At 39.3% G+C, this 26874-nt stretch overlaps 1 protein-coding gene across 1 annotated transcript; it reads left to right on the top strand.

The window, feature by feature from the left end:
• The first annotated feature begins 501 nt into the window (after positions 1-501).
• pla2r1 (phospholipase A2 receptor 1) lies at positions 502-24824 on the top strand. Its single transcript, XM_079665645.1, has 30 exons — positions 502-862; positions 2222-2602; positions 2718-2891; positions 3196-3360; positions 3645-3758; positions 4143-4292; positions 4583-4780; positions 4884-5047; positions 5591-5701; positions 11366-11478; positions 11573-11742; positions 11843-12051; positions 12602-12747; positions 13403-13487; positions 13578-13713; positions 13896-13931; positions 14143-14303; positions 15201-15265; positions 16281-16381; positions 16463-16599; positions 17348-17465; positions 17628-17767; positions 18634-18775; positions 19622-19857; positions 21434-21614; positions 21722-21856; positions 22364-22486; positions 22569-22745; positions 23353-23388; positions 23759-24824. Exons 1-30 carry the CDS (start codon positions 721-723, stop codon positions 23974-23976), a joined length of 4464 nt encoding a protein of 1487 aa, XP_079521771.1. The 5' UTR covers positions 502-720; the 3' UTR covers positions 23977-24824.
• The last annotated feature ends 2050 nt before the right edge of the window (positions 24825-26874 follow it).

Raw genomic sequence — 26874 nt, 5'->3', positions numbered from 1 at the left:
GCCAAACCTATAATATATTGATGTAAAACAGTATAATAGGGGACCTTTAAATATAATTGTGGACTATAAATGAGTGAAGCAATAATGCGTTAATCACTATTAAAGCAGTTGCTGAATGTAGGGCTGCTATTCTAATTTATACATCTCTTTGTTGATTGTATTTTATTATCAATAATCTAAACCTGCAAAGTAACGACAAATGAAAGCTCTGAATTTTGGATAACAGAAGTAGCAGAAAAATGGAAATACCTAAGCATCCTACACTTACCTACCTGCCTACCTGTTTGTCTATCTATCTATCTATCTATCTATCTATCTCATTGGTAGGCTACTCTCTCAGATTATTTATTTTATGTAAAAGTGCTGGAGTTTTTAGTCCAGGGGGTCCTATTCTGTCTGGTTAAGAAACCCCTTGACCCCTGTCTGTCTGTCTGTCTGTCTGTCTGTCTGTCTATTTATTTATTTATTTGGGCTCTGTTGTTCAGACTAAATAAAGATGTTCTTGGCTCTTTCTCATTGAGAACAGTCCGGCAGTAATGCATTTTGAGGCCGGAGAGCAGCAGCAGTTCCTCCGTCAGACGTGACGTCGATGGTCCCCCGCTGAAAAACTTCACTCGACACAAAGTTTTCAGAAAACAACGAGCCCCAAAATACTCTCTGCGACCAGGAGCCTCGGAATGTGCGGACATTTTCACTCCAACACTGCATCCCGCCGTCGAAATGTTAGCACAGTTTCATTTAATCGACTCCGTGACTGTCGTGGCGACTGTTTTTGTAGCCGTGTTGTTGGCGAGAGGCTGCATGTGTGTCAACGAGGAAGACGATGAGGTCCTGGAGAAAAAACAGCTTATGGAGTTATACAGTAAGTGAAATCATCCGGCTGCAGCTGCTGCTCGGGTTTCCGTGTTTAAATGTTACTGACTGCAAAATAAGCCATCACTCCATCTTTTGTCCTATGCTTTTACATAACATGGAAGATAATTGTATAACTGCTGAGTAGGCTAGCATGGGTAAAGAACAAGCATTATGCTGTCATTGTAGTAACAAGTTGTATTGACGCTTGCTAGCTGCAGATTTGCTCACATTTTAGCAACATGTTTTTATTTTTTTATGTATCTCATAAAAAAACCTCACCGTGCAGTACACGGTTTTGGCCCTAAGATAAATTAATATTCAAAGTAACTTAAACATTCTAAGATGCAGTCTGAATAAGGAAACATGCAGATGATTGAACATGTGATCAGGTGAAGGGATGACATGATTAGTCGACTTATCAATTAGTCAATTGAGTTATAAGGAGAAACGTCAAACATTCCCTGATTACACCTTTTAATGTGTGGATACACTGACTTTCTCTGATTTATATCTTTCAATGTTGAATTAGACTTGAAACCATTGATGAAATTATTAATCTATTGACAGAAGATTAATATGCAAAAATTCTGAAAACCGATTAATCATTACTGTTATTCAGGCAAACAAAACTGTCTAAGACCTTCGTTTATTTATTGAATAAAGTTGTTAAAGTTAATATTTTTACGTTTGGTACTGTTGGTTGGACAAAACCAGCTATTTTTTTTTTTTGTATGGCAGCTTGTGCAAAAAGCCTTTATATTCTATACTAAAATCTATAAAGATTTTAAAAGATATTAAGAATTATTCTAAAATGAATTGTGTGTGTGTTTTAATATTATGGTTTAGTCCATGCTAGTATAAATAAACAAAGACAACGGATATGCGGTCAGTGAAAATACGCCCCTCACATTCAGTCTTGGTATTCTTCCCTGGTTATAAATAGTGTATGGAAAATTATTTCTACCTCCGCTTCCATCACTGTCATTTGAACACATTCATTTGACATCCTCTTGTTTTGGTTGAGTATCCAGGTACAGAAAGACAATTATTCATTTTGGAAGATAAAAAGGTTCCTTCAGGCCTTCCCCTCGCTTGAATACCGTTCAATTTTGGTGGAGAAACCTCTGGAAAAAATAGGTGAAATGTTAAAGCTGCTTGTGAAACGGTCCCAGTTCAAGACTCCTTTTATTGTCTGAACTTGTTTTAGACATTTTTGCTTCCCGCTGAAGGGGTATCCCAACAGTATATGTATCTATCCTTTTTGGTTTCACAAGATTAATCCACCCACCCTCCACATCCATTTCTCACTTCCTCCCCTATGTGTCTCACCCATCTTCTCCCTTAAACTTTCCCCTCCTCTTTTCAGAAAAGGGTATTTTTATCCTGGAGAGTGAGCCTCTGAAACGCTGCATCAAAGTAGATCGCTCTAACCTCGTTCTAGAGGACTGCAAGCGGCCCACGCGTCACATGCTGTGGAAGTGGGTGTCCCGACATCGCCTCTTTAACTTGGGCACCAGCACGTGCCTGGGCCTCAACATCTCCGACACAACGCAGCCTCTGGGCACGTTTGAGTGTGACATGGCTCTCCCGGTGCTGTGGTGGCGTTGCAGTGGAAACATGCTGTACAGCGCTTCACAGTGGAAGGTGGCTGTGGCTGGACGTTTGGTGGTGGTAAAGAAAAACACCTATCATGAGTGGAGAAGGTACAACACCCCCAAAGGAGGGCCCTGCTCATATCCATATGAAGGTAAACACCGGACGCATCCTGCTTGTCTTCTGACTTCCAACATTGGCTGACTATCTGACTAGTCTGCACAGGATGTTTGACATTTAACATCATATTAGACTATTTTTGTTTGCAGATATCCACACTTTGTTGGGAAATGCACATGGCATGCCTTGCGCTTTGCCTTTTAAATACAACAACAAATGGTACTCTGAGTGCACAACTGAGGGGCGAGAGGACCATCTTCCTTGGTGTGCTACCACCACTCGCTATGATGAGGCCGAAAGATGGGGCTTCTGTCCGGTGCAAGGTAAATTGGACATATACACAGATGCACCAGAAAGAGTAAGAAGGGAACCTGAGTAAATAAACGTTATGTTCTGTAGTAAGTGGACAAGTCCTTTTTCAAACTTGTTATTTCCACATGTCCAAGGCTATGTCTCCAATGAAATAGTTTCTGAATTTTGTGTGAACGCTTGACTGACCTGAACAGAGCGCTGAACTCAACCCCATCCAAAACCTTTGGGTTAACTCCGACTCACTCCTATGAGACTTTGTGTACACCGACTTATCTGTTTCCTGATGCCTTTTTTAATTCATGGCTTTATTTGTAGATACTAGTTGTGAGCGTTTTTGGGAGTCAAACCAGGAGCTGCGTGCATGTTACCAGTTCAACCTGTACACCATCCTGACCTGGAGCCAGGCGCTGTCCACCTGCCAGGCTCAAGGGGGAAATCTGCTCAGCATCACCAGCCTGGCAGAGCACAGGTACATCACAGGTAGGCATCTGCTAGAAAACATATACAGGGATCAAAACACATGTAATGTACATGTATTACATCGACAAATACTACACTGAAACTACACCACACAGATTTTTAATTCATACTACTTCATATTGGGTTTTGCTCTCCCTTCTTATCAGCTATTTTATTCAAGTTCTATCGCTCTGTATTTATATCTGTTTGCTGTCTTGTGAGATGGATATTTTCAATTGCTATGGAAATCAGAAAAGATTTATTGACAACTCTTACAGCATTTCTGTGTTTGTTTCTTGTCTTAGATCGAATGGCAAGTGTTGGAGCGATGGTGTGGATCGGGCTGAACCATCTGAAGGATAGACGGGGGTGGCAGTGGTCTGATGGGGCACCTCTATCACTGGTCAATTTCACTAAAAGTACGGATTATTATTTGTTCAGCGCCAAGTAAGATTGAAGATTTGCAATGAATGTATTGAATAGGTCATATTTTACATTTCAGTTTTTTTGCATTTGATAAGAGATGATTTGATAATCTTTCAATTGTACCGTGCATGGCCACTCCATAGTGCATAAATGAGCCAGAGAAACTACATCAGCTGCTTATCCAAAATGTGATGTTGAGTGTTGATTGACATAATCTAAGTGGATTTAAAAAGACATAAATATGCATGTGTGTATGCTACATATGTGTTTTCTCTTCCTAATATAATGTCCGAGCACCGTTTGTGGAATAAAAAAGGGTCTGCACTTCAAGATGTTTCTACATATTGAAGCTCTAATAACATCATATATCCCATCAGCTCTGCCTGCCAGCCCGCTGAAGGACGACCGACAGTGTGGGGTGTACAACTCCGCCACGGAGGGTCACTGGCAAAGTCTGTCCTGTGAGTCCGCTCTACCTTACATCTGTAAGAAGACGCCTAACAACACCCGCATAGCCGAGCCACTGGGTGAGTGCACACACACATTGCATATATACCTGACATGCAGACTTCAGAGGTGTCCCAGACTGAAGCAGGGATGAATTATGAGCAGAAGGAAAAATGTATGACAAGCCTTTTTACATCTGGGAGCTTTTTGCCTAAGCAGCTGCACAGCACCTGGGGAGTGAGCATTTGACCTTTCTCTCTTTTTCCCCGTTGGTGGCTAGACCAAAACAATGTCTGCTGTGAAGTTGTGTTATTCTGGTCTTAGAATATGCCTTTCTGATTTCCTCTCCCAATTCTTCTTTCTCTTTCAGAGAACTGGCAGTATGTCCAAACAGAGTGTGCTAATGGCTGGTGGCCTCATAATGGTTTCTGCTACCGGCTGCTGTCAGAGACTGAAGCAGGGAGCTGGGAGGAGTCTTCCCGGGCCTGTGTCTCTCAGGGGGCAAACCTCACCAGCCTTAACTCCCTGTCAGAGGTGGAAATGCTGCTCAGCCTTCTGACTAACTTCTGTAAGGAACGTCATTCTACAAAGATATATGAAGTTAGGTTTGTCATTGACACAATAAGAAATACCAATGGGTTACTAAATACTATTCTGTGTGCGTTTCATAGCTTCCGGTGACAGTGAGGAGGCTTGGATTGGACTTTGGAAACAGGAATTTTCTCCAACTGTAGAGTGGTCTGATGGTTCACCAGTAACTCTCACTTTCTGGCACCAGTATCACCCCCCTCCCAACCTGACGGATGCATCCCTTTGTGTCAAAGCAGACAGGAAGGTGGGTCCCTAAGGAAGAATATAATAGTCCTTTTAGGGCTTCAACCTTTGATTATTTAATTGTTTTCTTTTGCCAATCACACTTTTCTTAAGCCTTTTGGCACCTGCAAACTACTTTCAAAGCCATCACATTGCTGTACTGATCACATTACTCATGTGTTATGTAATGGATTATCTTGAAGTTATGACAGGGGGTCACGCATTGTAAAAAATGTCACTGGTACAAATCCCGAATCTGTTTGATCTCCAAATAACATGAACAGTGTAACAGGAAAAGATGCAAGCCCAATGGGTGAGCACTATATGTCTTCACATGTCCTTCTTTGTCTTGGCATGAAATATTCAAATTGTATTTCAATTTCAGATAAGATAAAGCTCCATACCTGTCAATAATAAGAAGCCAGAACCATCAAATACCTAGTCATCTTTTATCAAGAAAAGTTGTGAAGTAATTAATCGTCTGATTGCGTCCGTTGTAATAAATGTGTTATTGTTTGTATACACTTATCTGATTGAGAGAGTAAAGTGTTAACCCCTTTTACAGGAGGGTAATTGGCTCATTGGGTCATGTGATGAACGGCTGCCAGCTGTGTGTAGAAAAGAAAGCCAGAATCCGGATCATCACCCTGGAACCTGGGATGAAGGGTGTCCTGAGGTAGGAACATGAAATGAACAACAACATGCACAATGCAGATCAACATTTACTAGCTGATGCAATAGAAGAAAACTGCCATTCGGTGCCACACTTTGGTGTCGTTTAACCTTTACCCTAACCTCGCAGGAGAAAGTTATCACAAAACAACTTATTATAAATAAAAACATTTGATCACAAAAAACAAAACAACGTATTAAATGATTACCTCTTATTTTTTTATTATACTTGACAAATGATGTGGCGCAACTTTGGCTTCAGTTTTTTTACACTTATTGTATTTGTATATTCATGTATTTCGTTTTAAGACGAATACAAATAGTGCTGATGTCAGTTGTGACTTAAAAGCATAAGGCAATACTTAAGAACAGTGAAACATTTCTTCAGCCTTTTTTACATCAAGAAATCATTTGCAAGAAAACAAGATTTTTGCGTTAGTAAAATTAAATGTTATTGGTTTAACCACTGCGACAAAACAAATGGTCTATTTCCCCTAAATCTTAAGTGGTTTATTTTAAACATTTTCCAGCAGATCATGTGCTGTGCAGTGTCACAATAGCTCCATACAGATCAGGGCGTGCGTGCACCAGGCGGAGCCACACGCCCCAACCAGCTCCACTTCTGAGCAATTTGCCCGTTCAGAAGCACAATGAGCTGATTCACTCCAATGCTGACGTATTGTCTGGCGTTCATGTTGCTCCTTGACTCTGTTTACAAGAAGATCAGACTCCTGAGTCATCAGGCTAGTTTATACCCTCCAACATGAGGCCAAGAATGACCCTGAAGGCACAATATCAGTGGACATGCTCAGCGAGTCTATGATGATTCCTGCTAGAATTTTAGCTAACAAAACTATATTTTCTAGTTTTTTCATTGTATGTGTACCGTAGTAACACTTTATTGATATAATGACTACAGGCACTCAAAGTTTTAAAGCAAGCTGTTGTTTTGTCTCCATTTACATGTTTGATTAGACCTCTTGACCCTAAGTGTGCGAAGATAGGGGGCTAGACGGATCTAGGGGTGAGTGCGGGGAGGCAAATTGACACCACTTGTCAAAACACCCCAACACAAAGACTTGCATACACCCAGACCTGCATATAATTGCACACACATACACTCACACATAAAATAACCTTTGCTCCAGATGAGGAATCGGTAGATCTAAAAGTTTTCAAGAGGGGTACCAATAATAAAGCAGGAGTTTTGGTACTTAAAGTTGGGGTAGGTAAGTCTGAGAAACCGGCTCGAGATACACTTTTTGTTATTTTCCATGGAATGCTCTTAACATCCCGATAGCAATTAATATCTTAAGTGCTTTGACAAAAAATCCATAAAAATATTTCATCTGTGGAAGCCGTAGTACTGTAAAAAGCACGACCAATCATTTTAGCCGGCCCGGCTAAAATAACTGGATGGCCTACCAGCCTGTCAGCCTTCCATCTGTGCACAAACTTATCTCGTGCCCTCATTGGTCATGTGCGCATTCGTGTGTGTTGGAGGAGGGGTCTCTGTAAGGAAGTGGCAGATTTTTTCTGGTGTAGGTACCAATGTCAATGTCTCTACCCGATCTGCAGCTCTGCCCGATCTGCAGTGCGCATGTGTGAGATGGTCCGCCATATTGGACAACTCCGGACGGCAACCCAAGTAGGACACTTGACACAGCGGCTTTTGGCAAAGCTCAAAAAGAAAACTAGAGAGAGATGAGTTATTGTTATTACAATAATATTGTTATTATTTAACAACTGTTTTTATTGGGTTCTTTTATTTGGGGTTAAGTACATTGTCAGAATAAGTGAGAAATGAATTTAACTTCTGTTAAGACAGCTATATGCCATAAATGTTTGCATACATTCACAGTAAATATTTATTCAGTATGACAGCTGTCTAACAGAAGTTCAATTCATTTCTCACTTATTCTGACAATGTACTTAACCCCAAATAAAAGAACCCAATAAAAACAGCTGTTAAATAATAGTGAAGTCACGTTGTAATAACAATAACTCATCTCTCTCGCATTTTCTTTTTGTGATTTGCCAAAAGCCAATGTGTCAAGTGTCCTACTTGGGTTGAGAGATGAGTTATTGTTATTATTACAACGTGACTTCACTATTATTAACAACTCTTTTTATTGGGTTCTTTTATTTGGAATAAGTGAGAAATGAATTTAACTTCTGTTAGACAGCTATCACACTGAATAAATATTTACTGTGAATGTATGCAAAAATGTATGGCATATAGCTGTCTAACAGAAGTTAAATCCATTTCTCACTTATTCTGACAATGTACTTAACCCCAAATAAAAGAAAACCATATCTGCACGGTCTACCAGATCAGCACGGGGTCCGTTACGCTTACTAATGGCGTCACGCATTGGCTGTACGGCAACCCAAGAGGACATTTTACACGGCCAAATTTCGCAAAGAATATTAAAAATAACAATCGACAGTGAATGTATGTTAGTGGAACTGTGTCAGGAAAGTGAAGTGTTAATTAAGTAATGTTATTGAAGAACTGAAATGCATAAAATTGAAAGTTAATATGTATCATATCCCTCCGAAATGGTATCTGGTGTTTCCATAACACTCCACAGACGGTACACACGTTCATCCTCTGAATGTGTACTGTCTGTTCAAAAAACTGCAGGAACCCAAAACACAGACAAAAAAACATAACCCCCTTCTCATCTCAACTATTGTAAATGTTACGGTTCCCCGATGTGACCACAGTAACAGTGATGATAACTGTATTAAGCAGGTGAAACAGGAGCTGTTGACAGGAAGTTGTTGTTGCTATGGAAACAACATGACAGTATCTGATATCATAAAGATGGAGAAAGTAAAGAATAACGTTTGTTTAAATGTTAGCACCCCCCGAAGAGGCACAAGCTCTTACGTTGAGTCTGGAGTTTCAATAAATTCTAAATCATCAGTAAAGTCTACGACCATATTTCGGAGGGATAAAATACATATTAACTTTCAATTGTATGCATGTCAGTTCTTCAATAACATTACTTATAGTCCAGCAGCAAGTCCGCAAAAAAGGCTTTAGTTTTCGAGATACCCCTACCCGAGGTAGAACAAATGACAACAATGATTTTTCTTATCTTTAGGGTCTCCCATTAATGAAATTGATTGTTGTCAAATTTTATTTTGGGGGAAAAAATGTTTTTTGAGTTGTTCTTTAGAACTACCCCAAACCCTGAAAAAGAGCCAAATTAGACCAGGCCGAATATGGGAAAGGTGGCAAAAAAGCCCATAACTTGAGAATGACAACTATTTTCCTATTCAAATTTGCTGAGGTATGAACCAGGTGGCTGTCCTACATCACTAAATAGTCAGACAATTATTTAACTAAACAAATACTGAATTATAGTCCTGTAAACTTAGCTTTAGTTTAGACGGAAATTGTACTTTTTGGTGATAGGAACATAGGACTCAATCACTTTTCTCTCATTTATCAGAAAAACAGAAATCCCTAAAAGATATACCATTACTGAATTGTCTAGGGTGCTATTGAACACTAACCAGTAGTTGTGTGGAAAGATCTTTTACAGTTCTATTGCAAATGAGATTTCTTTAGACATAGGCCTAACTTTTCTCTGATGCAGTCAAATTCAGAATGGGGGAGAAGTGGCATAATAGCCTGTAAGTTAAAAATGCTCACTCTGATGGTCATTATATTTGGAGAGGGAAATACCAGGTGGCTGAATTACATCACCAAATAGTCAGAATAAGAGCAACCCAATACAATCAAGTGTATTAGCTCTAAATTGCAAGCCTCTAAAACATAGGTGTAAATAGTACAGGTTTTATTGAAACTGGAACCTTAATTCAAAGTACAGTATATAGATCATCAAATAATTCTGTGAGAGGTCAAGTATATAGATACTAGAATATAATGTTAAATGTCAGGTTCTTCAGAAACGTTAGGGGACACATGTTGACATTCTGCACAGCAGGTGCAGAACTCCGTCCAGGGAAGGCCAACTGAGAGGCACTGGCACTTTCCACTCTCTCCACACTTTGCATCTTTGCAATACAAGTGAGTAATGTATCTCACTTCTGTAGGGGCTGGGGGTTTTGTAAATAGCACTGGTTGAATGGCCCCATCTCCGACAATCTACCCCTTGCCAACAGGACTCCATAACAAGGGTTTGGGTTCGGGCTGTGACACCATATCGCTGTCTGAAACATTGCTCTTTACATGTTGTTGAAATGCATCCTCTGTTGGCGGCAGATTTTCCGAGGCTGCATCTGTTGTTGATGCAATTATGAACCTCAGTTCATCCAAGTTTGTGCACATCAGTCCAATTTCTTTTTTCCATATAGCAGAAGCGCCAATTCTCTTGCGACTGGCAAAGATTCTTCCAAGCTGGCAGAGAGTGCAAAATGGGCCAGATCTTTGAGCTCGCTGAGATGGGTCTTGAGAGGGTCTTGAGAGAAATCTCATTTGCAATAGAACTGTAAAAGATATTTCCATACAACTACTGGTTAGTGTTCAATAGCATCCTAGACAATTCAGTAATGGTATATTTTATAGGGATTTCTGTTTTTCTGATAAATGAGAGAAAAGTGATTGAGTCCTATGTTCCTATCACCAAAAGTACAATTTCCGTCTAAACTAAAGCTAAGTTTACAGGACTATAATTCAGTATTTTTTTAGTTCAATAATTGTCTGACTATTTGGTGATGTAGGACAACCACCTGGTTCATACCTCAGCAAATCTGAAGAGGATAAGAGACGTCACTCTCAAGTTATGGGCTTTTTTTGTCACCTTTCCCATATTCGGCCTGGTCTAATTTGGCTCTTTTTCAGGGATATGGGTAGTTCTAGAACAACCCAAAGAAAATGTTTTCCCCCAAAATAAAATTTGACAACAATCAATTTCATTAATGGGAGACCCTAAAGATAAGAAAAATCATTGTTATCATTTGTTCTACCTCATGTAGGGGTATCTCAAAATCTGAGGCCCCTTCCTGCTAGACTATTAATTAACACTTCACTTTCCTGACACAGTTCCACCAACATACATTCACTGTCTATTGTTATTTTTTTATATTCTTTGCGGAATTTGGCCGTGTAAAATGTCCTCTTGGGTTGCCGTACAGCCAATGCGTGACGTCATTAGTAAGCGTAACGGACCCCGTGCTAATCTGGTAGGCCGTGCAGATATGGTACCTACACCGGCTGTGTATTTTCAAATTCTACAACCTCGAGCTGGTTTCTCCAAAATTACCTACCCCACCTTTAATCATAAAAAATAAACTTTTAGGACATTGAGCATTATCAACATAAAAACATACTAAACTAAGAATGAAGTGGGTGAAAAAAACATGAGCATTGTCAATGTTAGCATGCTGATGTTACAAATAGCACTGTGTATGTAACTGTGGCCTCACAAAGCCGTTAGAATACTTAGAATCCTCAGCTATTCTAACTACAAACCCCTAAATCAAATATGAAATGTTGTCTCTCCCTCTGCCTAAACAAACTATTTGTCTCTGTGTTCTTTGCGGAACATTACTCCTTTTTGCAGTACTGTTTCTTCAGTCTGTGAAATCTTATTCTCCTTTGTTCAATATTTGTTGATGTCTTGTATTGTATTGAAATAAACCAAATGTAAAGATTTATTGATGGGTTGGTTATTTTTTGTTGATGTGTCAGGGCTGGAAAAGGCATGGACACTCCTGCTTCACGGTGACGAGCCATGAACAGAACTATGAGGATGCAGTGATGGGATATTACTGCAGGGCTCCTCTCCTTACTGTGGAAAACAGGTGGCTTATTGAGCAAATATTTTATTCTGTTTTATTTGTGGTAGCATTATTGACTCTCTCCTCACCTCTCATCTATTTTTGCTCATGCTGGCAGGTTTGAACAGGCGTTTGTCAACAGTTTGCTGAGTGAAAGTGGAACAAACAGCAGCAGGTATTACTGGATCGGCCTCTCGGACCAGGAGAAGGGGGGAGAGTACAGCTGGCTTCCTCTCAATGGCTCCTCGCTGCCTCTCACCTTCACAAACTGGAACAAACACCAGCCAGGTAAACACAGTATACTTTGATTGTGTTTAGTTGGGTGTTTGGTTTATTAGAAATCTCCACCCCTCCTCTCTTTTAAATCCTTTTATTTTCATTTCCTTAGTCAGTACTGGCGGATGTGTTGCTATGTCAGGCGGCCCTGCTTTGGGTCACTGGGAAGTACACGACTGCAAGTCCCACAAGGCCTTGTCAGTGTGCAAGCAGAGCATCAGCAGCTACCACGATGTCCAGCTGCCAGAGCACCACATTGATGCCTACGCCCCCTGCCCTCCAGGGTGGGAATCACACGCTGGGATGCTCCACTGTTTTAAGGTTGGACCATCCTCATTTTCTCTCTGTGCTCCTCACTCTCCCAGAAACACACTTAAACTTAAACACTGTAAGTGTTGGATTGGAATTCACATTCACACCAAAATATCTAATATCCACAAGGTCTGCATCTTATTTTCATTATCGTTCTACTGTCTGTTATTTTGTAAAAATATATTAATAATCATTTGATCATTAAAAGTAAGTAAGAAAGCAGTCCAAATATATTTAAAATGTACTACTTCAGAATGATGAATTTGCTTTCAAGAAGCTCGACCTGAGCTTCTTTCAAAATGTGTATTCTAATTGATTGGCAAATACCTTAATCCACATGTTATTCAACTCTTTAGATGGGGATCAGGGCAGGTTTGTAAAGTGACAGTACTAACTTCAAAACTACTACAAAGATCAGCCCCAACTAATCATTTGAATTAAGAAAAGATGTCTATTATATACTTGCATGCATTTCCTTTGTATATACTATGATGTAACTCGACAGTGTTACTGGCAGTGAGCTGTAATCCTGGGCTGACAGTAAGTGTTGCTCTTCTAGGTGTTCCACGATGAGAAAGTGCTGATGAAGCGTTCCTGGGTGGAGGCGGACTTCTTCTGCCAGGCCCTCGGGGCGCAGCTGGCCAGTTTCCTCCACTATGAGGAGCAGGTGTTTGTTAAGCTGCTCCTCAGTACCATGTTTGAAGGGTTGGTACAGCCCTCTGGGCCTCGTCAGTGCAGGAATGTTTAGGATCTGATAAGTGCGTCAGTTGAAGTGTTGTCATTGCATTTTTTTTAGAGCAGCAGGTACAGAATTTGATTATTGGCTTTTAAAGATTACATTTGGTTTAGGTTTTTTTTCAAATCTGACCGAGGATTAATTTTATACAGGACACCTCAAGTTAAAAACAGTTATTAGATCATATAATTCAACCAAGTAAGTGTTAGGTTTGATGATTAATACTGTTATCTAACCAGAAAGGACAGATCAAAAGCATTATTTGGCCACATGGTATCAGTGTGTGATAGGACACAATGAGGAAGCATATACATATACATTTATTTTTATAATACTTTAATTGGATTTGCCCAAAAAATAGAATTCTTTTCTTTTTATTTCCTGTGTGAAATTATTCACCATAATTCCAATTAAAATTGAAAGACTATTAACATTATTTTAAAGTGATGAGAGATATTGCTTTGTCTGCCCACCTCCTTTGTGTTTCAGGATATAATCGAAATCAAAATGACATGGCATGAATTGAATTAGCAGCAATTGTCAAAGCCAAAATATTAAAATGTTAAAATACTGTCTATGATAAACTTATGTTGCAGTGTTTTTGTTCTGCTCCTCTCTTTTTAGAACAGAGGGTCGCTGGTTCTGGGTGGGCTTTAATAAGAGAGACCCTGAACATCCCGGAGCCTGGGAGTGGTCTGATGGTTCTCCTGTAAGTACACAGAGATGTTCAAAAACAAACCACACACTAATTAGCAGAGAATGCATGCCATATGGTTTTGTCTTGTGTGTTTCGGTGCAGGTGGAGACGTCCTTCATAGAGGATAAGAACGAGGAGGATGACCGGAGGGACTGTGCTGTGTACAGCGACCTGACCAACGCTCTAATGCCGCAGCCCTGTGAGGCCAAACACGAGTGGATCTGCAAGATGTCCAGGGGTAAAAACTGTCACACTTGCATCATTTAGCATTATCCTGGTAATCAAAACAGCACCCGTCACTGCCATCTTTACCAAAAGGTTGGGTGGCCATGCTTGAAGCCGGAACAGCAATGTTTTTATTAATTTATAATGTTAGAACTTTTGAATTTTTAAAATTAAATTAACTAATTTCTTTTGCAGGGGATAAACTGATGAAACCCTATTGGTACAATGAGCGTAAGTATAATTTAAATGTAATTAATTACTTCTGGCAACTACAAGCTTTATGAACAATGACACTTTAGTTCTGTCAACACAAAGTGGAATGACATTATTAGATGTCATGTTTATATAAATGTATTCAGTCATTTTATATCTGTCAATATATCTACTCTTCATTACTTGTAATGTGTAAGGTATTAAAGTGGTCTGCCCTGCTGCCCCTCAGAGAGCGAGCCCTGGGTCTTTTACCATGGAGCGGAGTACCTGCTGGCGAAGCAGCCCTTTGACTGGGACTCCGTGTCTCTGGCCTGTCAGATGATGGGAGCCTACCTACTGTCCGTGCACTCCAGAGAGGAGCTGCACTTCGTCAAGGAGCGTCTGCACAGGGTCTGTCACTGCCACCCCTGCTCATGCATAATTTCAGTATTGCCATGTAGTAAATTGATTTGAAGATCAAATCTATTTTATAATCACTTTGAGATGGAAGCATACTGTGATGATAATTTCTACTTTACCAAAATCTTATTTTTTACATTGTATTTACCACCAACTAAACATGCATATACCTTTTTGTCACCATCCCCTTTTAAAAACGGTATAGCCTACTGTATATATTTGTAGTATAATTAGGTTGGTTAAAGTGACACCATTTTTACAACATAATCAAGAAAATGCATTTAACATTTACTTTTTCCCAGTACAAATATCCCACCATCTAATTGCTGTGACCAACATGATGCCAGGGGCAGTGGGACATAAAGACTTTGTGTTCTTGGTTTTCAGTGAGCACAGGAGTACACTTGCCAAAGCAATGCACTTAACTTTAGAGGCTTCTCCATTGAATGGCCAAATGAATGCCTATCCTAACAGTTCACACACAGTGAAAAATAAACACGTGCAAGAACAAGCGTGAACACAATTGACACACTCATACAAACTCGAGTGTTTGCAGACCGAGCTAAAATGTACCTCATGTGCTGACACATTCATGCTCGAGTGCTCCCACACACAGGGAGTAAGAAAAAGGCTGTTTTTTCAGCTGCAGCCTTTCGGACCAGATTAAAGAAGTCTCTTGTGGTGTTGAGGCTTGTGAGGGGATAAAAGAACAAAACAAGGCGATGAAAGAGGCAAGGCACTGGCAAAGGAGAGCGCCTGAATGGCTGCTCATGTTAAGAGAGGCTCTGAAAAGCTGGTCTTCTGGCCTAGTGAGGACTGGATTGGAAGGGAGGGTAAAGTCAAGTACGTTTTTTTTTCATCTTTGTTCCTTTTACTGTTTTTCCTCAGCTCTCCCTGGGCCCGACAGAGTGGTGGATCGGCCTGTCCACTGGGCAGCCTGGAGAGGGGGCCAGGTGGGTTTTTGTTTGGACTTTGTTAAACGCTTCTGGTTGCTGCCATTGATTCTATTTGAGCTGTCTACACTTTGTTCAATATGTCGAGTACACATTGATGTAGTTACAACCCAGAGACCTGGATCAGAACAACATTTTTTGCAGCACTTCTTGAATACCGTTTCGAATGGCGGCAGCACTTACAAATTGAAGAGGTCATTCACAGCTTTTGATGCTCATGCACGGTTAAGCAGGTAGTGTTTTAAGCAGGGAAACATGCCAAAATGAGCAAGAGGAAATTATCTCATGTTGCATATTGGCCACATCACCTATGGTCATGAAGGATGGGTCATGACCGAAAGAACGAGATCGCGGGTACAAGCGGCCGAGATGGGTTTTCTCCGCAGTGTGGCTGGTGTCTCCCTTAGGGATAAGGGGAGAAGTTCGGTCATCCGGGAGGGACTCTGAGTTGAACCGCTCCTCCTTCGCGTCGAAAGGAGCCAGTTGAGGTGGTTCGGGCACCTATTTAGGATGCCACCTGGGCGCCTCCCTAGGGAGGTGTTCCAGGCTCGTCCAGCTGGGAAGAGACCAAGGGGTAGACCTAGAACCAGGTGGAGGGATTATATCTCTTCACTGGCCTGGGAGCGCCTTGAGATCCCCCAGTCAGAGCTGGTTGATGTGGCCAGGGAAAGGAACGTTTGGGGCTCTCTGCTGGAACTGCTACCTCCGCGACCCGACCACGGATAAGCGGGAGAAGATGGAGATCAATATTGGCAATTTGGTAAAATGTGCCCTCAGAGAACGCAAAGAAACGCCAACTGAAGAGCAAATTGTTTAAACTAACTTGAACTGAATACATGTAATAAGAAATAGAGCCCAGCTACAAAAGAAAAAGGGCTTACAGGTGTTGCTTGACAAAGAATTATAACAAAATTACCTAATGCAAAAAAATAAATACCAATGACCCTAAACTGAATTGCTACCCATTTAGAGCCTTGTGTGGCAAGTTCAATAAAACCAGTGTGTTTGTTTGCAGGTGGAGCGACAAGACAGAGGTAGACTTTGAGAACTGGGCAGACAGGGGAGCCGGTGGGGGCGCAAGCAACAGGATGTGTGTCACCATGTCCTCTTCAACAGGTAAGCACATGCACATTCTAAACTTCAAATGGTGCATGTTAGTTGCACATACTATAATGTGTTTGTCCTGGTACGTTACAGGGAAGTGGTTGGAGAGTAAATGCAGCGGTATCAACGGCTACGTCTGCAAGAGAAAGACTGTGTCTGTGGTGGAGACTCCCAGGGAGCCGCACTACATCGGAGGATGTCCGGAGAAATGGCTTTACTTTGGACACAAGGTACAGAAACATACTTGGACACACACTCTGTTGAAACACACATCAGATAAACACACATCAGATAAACGCATTTGTTAGTTTATTTGTTCTGTAATTCTTCTGTGGCTAAGAGGCTAAGTTTGTCTTGTTCTCTCCCAAAAGTCAGTTCTTGAACTTTCTCTTCTCTAAATTCCCAGCTGCCTCTTGGGCTGAAGCAGGATGTTTGTGTTGACATTCACTGTTCTTGAGATAGTTAGGTTGACAATAAGGATAACCCCCTGCTGATAATGCTTAAGCCAACCCCGATTTAAAAAAAATCAATTACGTAAATGTGGATAAAACAAGAATCCCCTTACATACCTTAACTGTGTATTTTGTTCACGGTTGACAACTCAAACCTCTATGCTTTAAATGGAACAATTTCTAACAGGTTTAAATATCAGTGGCTTTTTAAGCTCAACATCATTGGATTTGAATAGTGAAGATGGTAATGCTTTGTGTTAAGTTACATAATTTACCTCAACATGTAATCAGAAGCGCAGCTCTTGCTTCATCTCTTCTCGTCCTAAAAGCAGTCTCACACTGTTCATGTTTCACCAGTATAGTGAAATGACATAACTCTCTGTCTATCCTAGAAAAACAATCTGCTTAGTTTTTTTCAAACTTTGAATCCTGACCTCTCCAAACAAGTCCTGGTGGTCATAAGATAATCATTTTTTTGTGATATTCATGTTTTGTGTGGGATGAATATGTGTGTGTGTGTTGGCAGTGTCTCCTGCTTCACATCATTGACAGCCCAAAGGAGGGAAAGAGCTGGAAGGATGCCCGGTCCATCTGTTCTTCCTTCGATGGTTCGTTGGTGGCTATCGAAGACGAGATTGAACAAGGTAAAGTGGGCTGCACAACCATGAAGAGCGGCTAATTTCACATAAAAAACACATCACTTTGTTTTTGTCTTTCTCTCTAGCAATGTTGGTAGGAAAATTGAAAGGAATACTGCTCTATTTTTTTGTTTTTTAGTTATTGTTGTCATGCCGTCATTTCTGCAGCATACATCACCATGTTGCTCCAGGGAAGCTCTGTAGGTGTGTGGATTGGTCTGCGGGATGAGGACACCATGAAATGGACCAATGGGAAAACAGTCAGTTACACCAACTGGTCTCCAATTGAACCAAAGAGCTACCTCACTGTAAGCTTCTGAGAATACTGCTTAATGTAGTCTTAATCTTTGGACTCAAATGTGTGTTTGTATACAAAAGAAAATGCATCACTGATATATGAGAAGCCATTGTTTACAGAATAATTAAGACTAAATTCCCTGTGACACAAGAATCAAGCATGGTTAAAAATAACAACTTTGTTTCTGATAAACCATGTTTTTTCTGTCAGTTTGATATAAAAGATATCTTAAAGTCCTGTGGCACTAGTAAGTGCTCTAAGTCAGGGGTTCCCAAAGTGGGGGTCGCGAGATGATTACAAAATAAAAATGTAAAAGTGAAAAAAAAAAAGAATTATAAAGAAAAATTGATTAATTTTTTTTATAATTTTTTTTTGTAAATTATTATGAATAATAACGTTTGCATAGACATTTCTTTCTTAGACAATCAACTTTTTTTCTTCTGAAATGTATTCACTAGAACCCCCCCCCCCACTTGTGACAGGGGGTCGCCAGTCTCTGGCACTGTTATTTTGGGGGTCGCGGGCTGAAAAGTTTGGGACCCCCTGCTCTAACTGATGATTACATGAGTTTGTCTGTGCAGAAAACAAATCACTACTTTTATAAAAAGAACTCCTCCAACTTTGCTACACTTGCATAAAAAGGAACTGGGAAAAGTTGGAATTCATCCAAGTCACATAAATCAAATAAAATTGTTGACCTGTATCGGGTGACAATATAATGTGATCAAATGTGTAACCACCATTTGACCTGTGCAAACACACAAGTATTTGGGTGAAAAAGCAGTGTAAATGAAAAGAGTCCTGTGTCATAATTGTGCTTTTGTATATGGTTTTGCATGTGTTCTTGTGTATTGATATGTGCTTTGTGAACCCCAGGAAAATGAGTGGCTCAGCGGATTTACTGATGAGCCGTTGTGCACTGTGCTGTCGAACAATCACAACTTTCACCTGACAGGGAAGTGGTACGATGAGAAGTGCAGTGAGAGCGGGTACGGCTTTATTTGTCAGAAATCTCAAGGTAAGAATCCCTCAGTGTCTTTCTCTTTGGTTTTATGCTGTCACTGTCTGTCTTTCATTGTCTCTGACTGCTTTTTAGCATCTCTGTCTTTGTCTTTTACTGTCAGACCACTCTGTCAGATTTCTCTCTCATGCACTTCTCTTATGACTTATTCTCTATCATTTCTAAATAAATTCTTGGTGTTTTTGTTCCTGACAGTTATGAGTAACTTATCAGTAAATCTTTTTTTTTGTTGCTGATCTCCAGTGGTTTAACTTCTCCCCTTGTCCCAGTGATTTGCAAGTGTATTGTGATATAACTTTAATCGAGCAAGTTGATAGCTCTGATTAAATAAATAGTTTGACAATTTGTGAAAATTCACTATAAACTATTACTTTTCTTGCCAAAAGTGAGTTGTTAAGTTCAACACCACTCTTATATCTGTCAGGAAAATGAAATGTGAAAACAAAAATACATAAGTTTAACTGTTTCTTAGGAATTTATGGTTGTCTCATAAGAGCAACCGGGTTTAAGGCTTAAGGGCAAAAATTAGAAAAGGAGTATATTTCTTTTGACATTTTAAAATAAATCTAATGCTATTACGGTAGTTTGATTTAGTAACAAAACATCTACTTAATTCTCACTTTTTCTAGCTTCCTCTCGAATGCAAATACGTTTTCCTTCTCTCATTTCCAAATACTTATGCCTTTACAATCTTTCTTACTCCTCATCTATAAGAGTAGTAAGTGACAGCTAATCAGTCATTGTGTCAATTGTGTACTTTCCAAAATATGAACACCTTAAAGTAATCACTCTACCTTACTTCCCACACTCCTTTTAGTTTTGTTCTTTTTTTTCTTGTTGCAGATACATCCAAACCCCCCACCCATTCCTATCTTCACCCTCTCCCTGACAATATTGAGTACAGCAGCCGCAGCTACAAAGTTGTGTCCGGCAACATGAGCTGGTACAACGCGATGCATATGTGCATAGAGAAAGATTCTTACCTAGTGAGCGTTACAGATGCCTACCACCAGGCTTTCCTTACTGTCCTTGTCAATAGATTGGCAGTCCCCCACTGGATTGGACTATATAGTCAAGACGTATGTATCCTCTTTATGTACTATATACTCCTGCACTGTGTGTGTCTGCTGTATGTGTGAATTGGAGAGGTGGCATTGTGTGTGTGTTTGACTTCCTTTTATACAGTTCATCTTTTAAGGAAATCTTTTTGGGGGGAAATACACTTTTGAAGTTCAGTATTAGATAAGAAGATTGATGTCTGTAATATAGCTACAGCTAGCTTAGCATAACGATTGGAAAAGGGGGAGACTACTAGCCTTGCTGACATTTTCTAACGTAAACAACACATTGTAGTTCACAGGGAGGTGTGTGCCACACTTTAGCTGTAATTGCTTTCTTATTCTCACTGTCATGTGGACAAAAAGACTCCCAGCTAGCCGTTTTGTCTTGCTGTAAGTGTTTATGTTATGCTAAGCTAATCGTCTACTAGTTGTAGTTTAATATTTAACAGGCAGACATGAGCATGTTTTTTATATTTTCATCAAGAAAGCACACAAACATATTTCCCTAAACTAATACTGCAACATTAGCATGAATTGTTGACATTTGTAGTTATTACTTTGAATGTGCTTTCTTCCTCACCAAAAGCATGTTGTTTTTTAAGAAAAAGATACACACAGAAAGCTTACAGTAAGACCAAAAAAGCTTGACATTTTATCCGAATATGTGAACACATTTTACGATAATGTTAGTTAAAAAGTATACAAGGTCCTAAAAGATTATGACACCTAATGTTAACTTTGTGCTCCAGTTTTATTTGTATTACATAGAAGCCCGCCAATAGATAGTAACAGTTGTCTCACATGCCTCAGGGGTTTCTCCTGGCCTTTTGCCCATGAAGAGGTATGCCACTGGCAGGCATTTGGTTTCCCAGCAGACATTCAGAGTGTTAACATTTGGATTCAAGTATCGCTGAGCCCCCGTGGAATGTCTTAGTCATGGAGAGAAATGAACATGGGAAGTGAGGGAGAAGATTCCCCTCTCTGCTTCTCTCTTCCTTTTTTAAATTACGCCTTGATCTTCTTCTATGTCTGTCTAATGAACCAATCATCTTACTCTTTTCCCTTTTATCACACTTAATAATAAAGTAACCATGCTATATTAACACTAACAAACATCTGTGGTATTGTTATCATAGTTTAGTGACATCATAGTCATAGTTAAGTATCCTCAATTTTTCCATTTGTTACATTGTAATATTTGTTAGATTTTGTAAGATGTTAAAATATTTCAATTTTACAGTTTGTGATGCCGCTATTAAAATTAGAAGAAAAACTATTTAAAACACAGTATTTCACCAAGCACAATCAGGAACCAACAATTGTGAGTGGGTGGGAAGATTTCTTTATGCTTAAATACAACTTGGTAAAAATACATAGGGAAACTATAAAATACATCAAAGTGCCACTTAGTGTTCATACATACCACAGCATGTGCAGGTATTTTACAGTACAATACATTGAAATAATAACCTAAAGTAAGCATAGTTGCACAATATTTAATACAGCAAATACAGTCAGAGGTCCGTGTGGAATAAGTTTTGAGTTTTAAAGTGCCACCACAAGTGTAACTTTTTCACTGACGACTCCCTTACAGAGTGGCATCAATTATCAGTGGTCAGATGGCAGCGACACAGTGTACACACACTGGGACGTGGACGAAGACGATGACGACTTTGTGACGGGAGAGTGTGTGTACATGGACGTGACTGGAGGCTGGCGCAGAGCTGACTGTGAAACTCCGCTACCAGGAGCCCTGTGTCATGTTCCCCCACCAAGTCAGTGCATCTTCAATGAAAATCTGATCGCTTGACACTGCACCTCTTCAGCTGCTGAGTTTCTGTCTTTCAGAGTGTGTGAAACCATTTATCTTGCTTTCTAACAGGCAGTAAACCATTTATCTCATATGAGTTGGAGTGCCCCTCAACATGGGTGAAATTCGGACATGGCTGTTACAGCTTCGAGCCTGTGGTACAGAAACTCACATTTGAAGAGTCAAGAGAGCACTGCAGGCAGAAAGGTAAGGATTTATGGGGTGTGCATTTTCTGTAATCCTCATCTTCGTAGAAATTGGTAGACAATATTATGATTGAAAAAGTGGAAAATATATTAAGTCAGTATAATCTGCAGGATGGTATACATACTCCCCCTAGAGGTCAAATACAGGAGCTTATCTGAAGGGTTTAAAAAACGGTGGTTGAGTGTAATTGTCACTGTCACTTAGTGGAAATATACATCTGTATATGGTCAAATCCTGCTTTAGACTTTATCCTCTATACCAGAGTTTCATTTTAAAGCGGGAAGAAGGACTTCCAAGTGCAGCTAAATGAAAATCTTTGTGAAAAATAAAAATAAATATTACATTCATTATTACATTACCTATCAAAATATACTCACATAGACAATGTCAAATTTCTGATTTGGTAAAGAAAAGGAATAGTTGGACTTTGTTGAGAGTTTCCCAAAATGTCAAACTGTTTATTTCAACTGCACAGTAGTTGTGAGTTTTGTGCTTCTGTCTTTCTAGTAAACAACTCGGATGTCCTGACCATCGAGAGTGAGACGGAGAATCGTTTTGTTCTGGAGCAGCTGTGGACGTCGGGGTTCCTCCACCACACCGTGTGGTTGGGGATGTACTTTAACATCGACAGTAAGAATCTATAACTCTCGTACCCATCAAGTGATCACATCCCCTAAAATCCAATTTAATTATTTGTTTCCTCTGCTTTTAGCTGATTCTATGGCCTGGGTAGACGGGTCACCCATAGACTACACCAACTGGCTCAACCAGGCCCCGGACCCCAAGCTGCTGACCGCTGACGACTGTGTCACTACCAGGGTGGTGGATGGAGTGTGGCACCTGTCCCAGTGCAACGAGAGGCTCGGCTTTGTATGCAAAACCACCTCAGGTAGCTTCATACGGAATCTGAAAGAATATTTGTTGCCCTTTATTAAACTTGTACAACATATTGGAATATTTGATGAATTGCTTATGTCGCTGTAGATCTCCAAATTGATTATAGAGTGATGTGTCATTGTTTTTTGACTATATGGTACCAATGAGACAAAGTGGACAGTGCAAATTTAAAAAAATTACCATTCCAGAAAGGCCCGGAAGATATTTCAACAATGCCACTCATTTTGCAACTGTATGCACAAAGATGTGTAAGGTTCATTACCTTTTTAGAGCTTTAGATTTCAGTTTAACAGTCTGAAAACCAAGTCTGTGCTTGTCACAGAAAGATACGATCTACAATTTGGCTATGTATGCCAAGTTTCAGTTTCACAGTTGCACACACATTCAAGTTTGACAACATAGCTGGAAATACGAATTGGCATAGTAAGGTTGTTTTTTTTAAAACAGATTTTAATTGTGCTTGCACCATTTTCTTTTTTAACAAACTCACACTTGATAGCATTGACTTGATTTTCATCTGTGCTCAGACCTTGTGATCTGATTGCTCAAGTTGATACATTATAAGAAAAATTGAACTTCACTGTATGTGTTCTTTGCAGATATAATTACCGAGGTGGAAGTGGAACCGCTGAATGGTAAGTGCACTTCAATGTGAACATATTACACTCTGGCTAGGGGCCATGAGCATTTAGTTTCACATTGTGGGGCTGTGCTCAGTAGAAGCTCAGTGAGGATACAGTCTGATATAATGTGCAAATTCATTGTTAACATAATCTGTTATAAAATGTGATGCATTTTACAAATATACAGTGGTGTAATTTACTAAAGTACAGTATATATTTGTGCAACATTAACAGGGAACATTTTGCTTCACAATGACTACTTTTACTTTTGATGAATAAAGGATCTGAATACTTTTTCCACCACTGCCAAGTGTGGTTCCAATAGACTACATTTGAAAACAATAATATGACTTCACATAAGCTCTCATGTTGTGTGTTTTAGGTTTACACCATGGTGTCGTCCCCGCTGCGGTGCTAGTGGCTGTTCTAATCTTTGCCCTGCTGGCAGGAGCGATGTGGTTTGTGTACAAGAGGAGCGCTTCACGTTTTCACAGGCTTCCTACACTCGGCAGCGCTTATTACAGACAAACCAGCTCACAGGCCACAGAGTCGGATGGAAATGTGCTTATTACAGACCTGGAGGCTCCCTCGGGAGAATAGCACTCAATGATTTCCTTTAGGTCTCTGTCCGTCTCTCACAATTTCACCATCAGGTATGAATGCCACATGACTCTGTACAGCTGTGAATCCTCAGGACAGTGGTGACATGTTGACTTTTCCTTCTGTAATTAGAAAATGTGCTTGAAGGAACCACAGTTGGTCTCAGCAGTTTGCAATTATTCAAAACGTTTAAATGAGACAAACCTATGAGAAGATTTTGGTTGTTTGACACTGAAGAGCCAACATTGAAATGTCAAGACTAACAAAGTTCACATGAGTGAGTGTGTTGAAGAAGGGATGTTTGAGAGCTTAACAAATGTTAGAAGAGGTACTGAACACTTGTTCTATGCTTGTTATAATTCAATTGTATAAGAATTTAAATAAGTTACAATTCGTAAAAACGGTATAAAGGAAAATGATGATTTGAATAATGCAGAAAGGTTTTCTCAACAAGGTTCAAACAGGTACTGTAAAAGAAAATATTGGTTTACTTGCCAAATGTATTTCCCATTGGCATAAATAAGAGACAGATTGATGCCAAAATAGAAATTACAGTCATATTTGTGATACAATTTTGTGTATCTTGTTTAGAATTCAGGAGTTGTTGGAGCTGCGCACTTGGTACAGCAATGTTGTCAGTATTACTTTTGTATTTTATTTTTTTAAGTAACCATGCTGTATATAGATAAAAAAAAGTGTCCTTTTATATGTTAAAGACTAACAGAAAATGTGTATGGCATAACTGATGATTGGATTTCTTCTCATTTCCCCTTTTGTCTTCTAATGCAAAATGTAATTTATATTTGCACAATTTTCTTTGTGTTTTAATAAATCTAAGTTAAGCCTAAGAGTTCATGTGTCATCACTATGTGCATAACAGAGAATGCGGAGGAATACAGGAAATCTTCATTGAATTAATTTCCCATTTTCAGACCATAAAACGACTTCACTTTTTATACTCCAATAGGACTGCAGAATGTCTACAAAGTAAAACCTGAAAAGGGGCCATTTCGTCCTAGAACATCCTTATTCCTTATTACTAAATAACAGATATGAAATCACTAAGGATATTGAACTATGTAGCCTACTATAGCTCTTAGGCTTTGCCGGGTCAATTTCTTTTGCAGTTTTAGTCATTTGCTAACAACTTAGGCCACTCGTCGTTAATGGAGATGGTAAACATAATACCACCTTGCTTTTACTGTTTTACCATCACTATAAAGTCGAATATCAATTCTGATATAAGAGACACTGAACAAACATTTATGTGAACAAAAACTATAATATATACTTAAAACAAGACTGCTTTTTGGACTTCTATGTTCAGTTTCTTCTTGAATATTATCCTTAGTGCTTCATCTTCACATTGCAGTGACTTGGCCTACATCACTGACAAGACAAAACTAAATAAAGTGGATCCTAGTCTACCAGGAAATAATGTTGAGTTTGAAGGCCTTTGTGTGAAAATATATAAATAACCTAATGCTGATCTAGATATGCAGGCCATTAGATTGTCTTAAATAGGTGTTAGTGCTGGACATCATATAGAAAGGGAGAAAATTAGAGCAAAGTGCAGCTATTATTGACAGTTTGTCATTACCTTACATCCTGACAATGACAAACTGTCATTAATAGCTGTCAAGGTGATTAATAATTCACACCAAATGTTAACATTAAGTGCAGTTGTACGCACTACGCAGCCTTAAAAATAAATTATGAATACGCAGCAACAATTCACTGCAGAATGGTGCTTGAAAAACAACGTGCTGGCGTTTCAGTTGAAAGAAATAACCGAGTGGGCGTGAAGTGGGTAATTTGAGAAAATGTCCGGGCTTTCTGGGAATTTCAAGGGGAGGAACACAGGCACCCGCTAGAAGTGCGAAACAATGCAAAGACGGAAAAGGGTTAATTTTGCCTTCAAAATAAAAGCGTTTTGTGAAATCTGTTGTTAAAATCATTAAATAAGTATATTTCATGAAATAGCCTCAAACTCAAAATGTTTATATGCTCAGTAAAAAAAAGTAATGAGATACAAAGTCAAAGTTGTGATCTGGTTAAAATGTCTTTTACTTTTATTAATACTTTTCACTAATATCTCCAAATTGTGTTGACCTGGTGAGTCTTCAATTTGATTTAATGTCCTGAGTTTTACTTTGACCCTCATGTTGTTTTGATGTAGTAGTTCAGAAATTCTATTATATTGCAAGAAGGGACAGTGATATACATAATAAAAGTCTACACATGGTAAAACTAAAATGCTAGAATTTGCCAAAATGACATTTGTTCGAGGGTCCTTAGCCAAGGTTTAACAAAAGGCTTCCTAAAGTAAAACCTAAACTTGGCATGTCGTTTAAAATGCTTATTTGAATACGTCATTATTGGCTTAAACAGTAGAAGGCCAAATCAATAATTTTGACATTATATCTCATTTGATTAATAATAATAATAATAAATGTTATTTGTAAAGCACCTTTCATTGCTAAAAGCAATCCAAACGTGCTACAAGAGGCATTAAATACATTCTTAAAAACACAAGTTTAATTTTTGTTTGATTTGTATCTACTAACTCAAAATCATTTGACCCAGTAAGTTGCAATTTTGCCTTACCATCTAACTTATATTTGTGGAGGTAATGGCTCATAATTAACTGACATTTTGAGTAGTCTAACTGTGTTTCTGCAACCATAAGATTGATTTGGTAAGTTGTTATTAAGGAGCAGTATCTGACGTTTCTGACTTACTGTCATAATTTAGATTTAGATTCTGTTTTGCTTTATTTTTGTGTTTTTTTTGGCAGCCAGATCATTTACAGAAGACCTATACCAATACGCCTGCTTTTGATAACTAAGTGAATACATGATGCAGTATTATACAAATTGTAATCCAAAACAAATAAAC

Source organism: Notothenia rossii (genome assembly GCF_949606895.1).
Source record: "Notothenia rossii genome assembly, chromosome: 2".
NCBI classification, from domain to species: domain Eukaryota; kingdom Metazoa; phylum Chordata; class Actinopteri; order Perciformes; family Nototheniidae; genus Notothenia; species Notothenia rossii.
The sequence above is the reverse complement of the archived record's forward strand: the minus strand, read 5'-3'. Positions and strand labels throughout refer to the sequence as shown.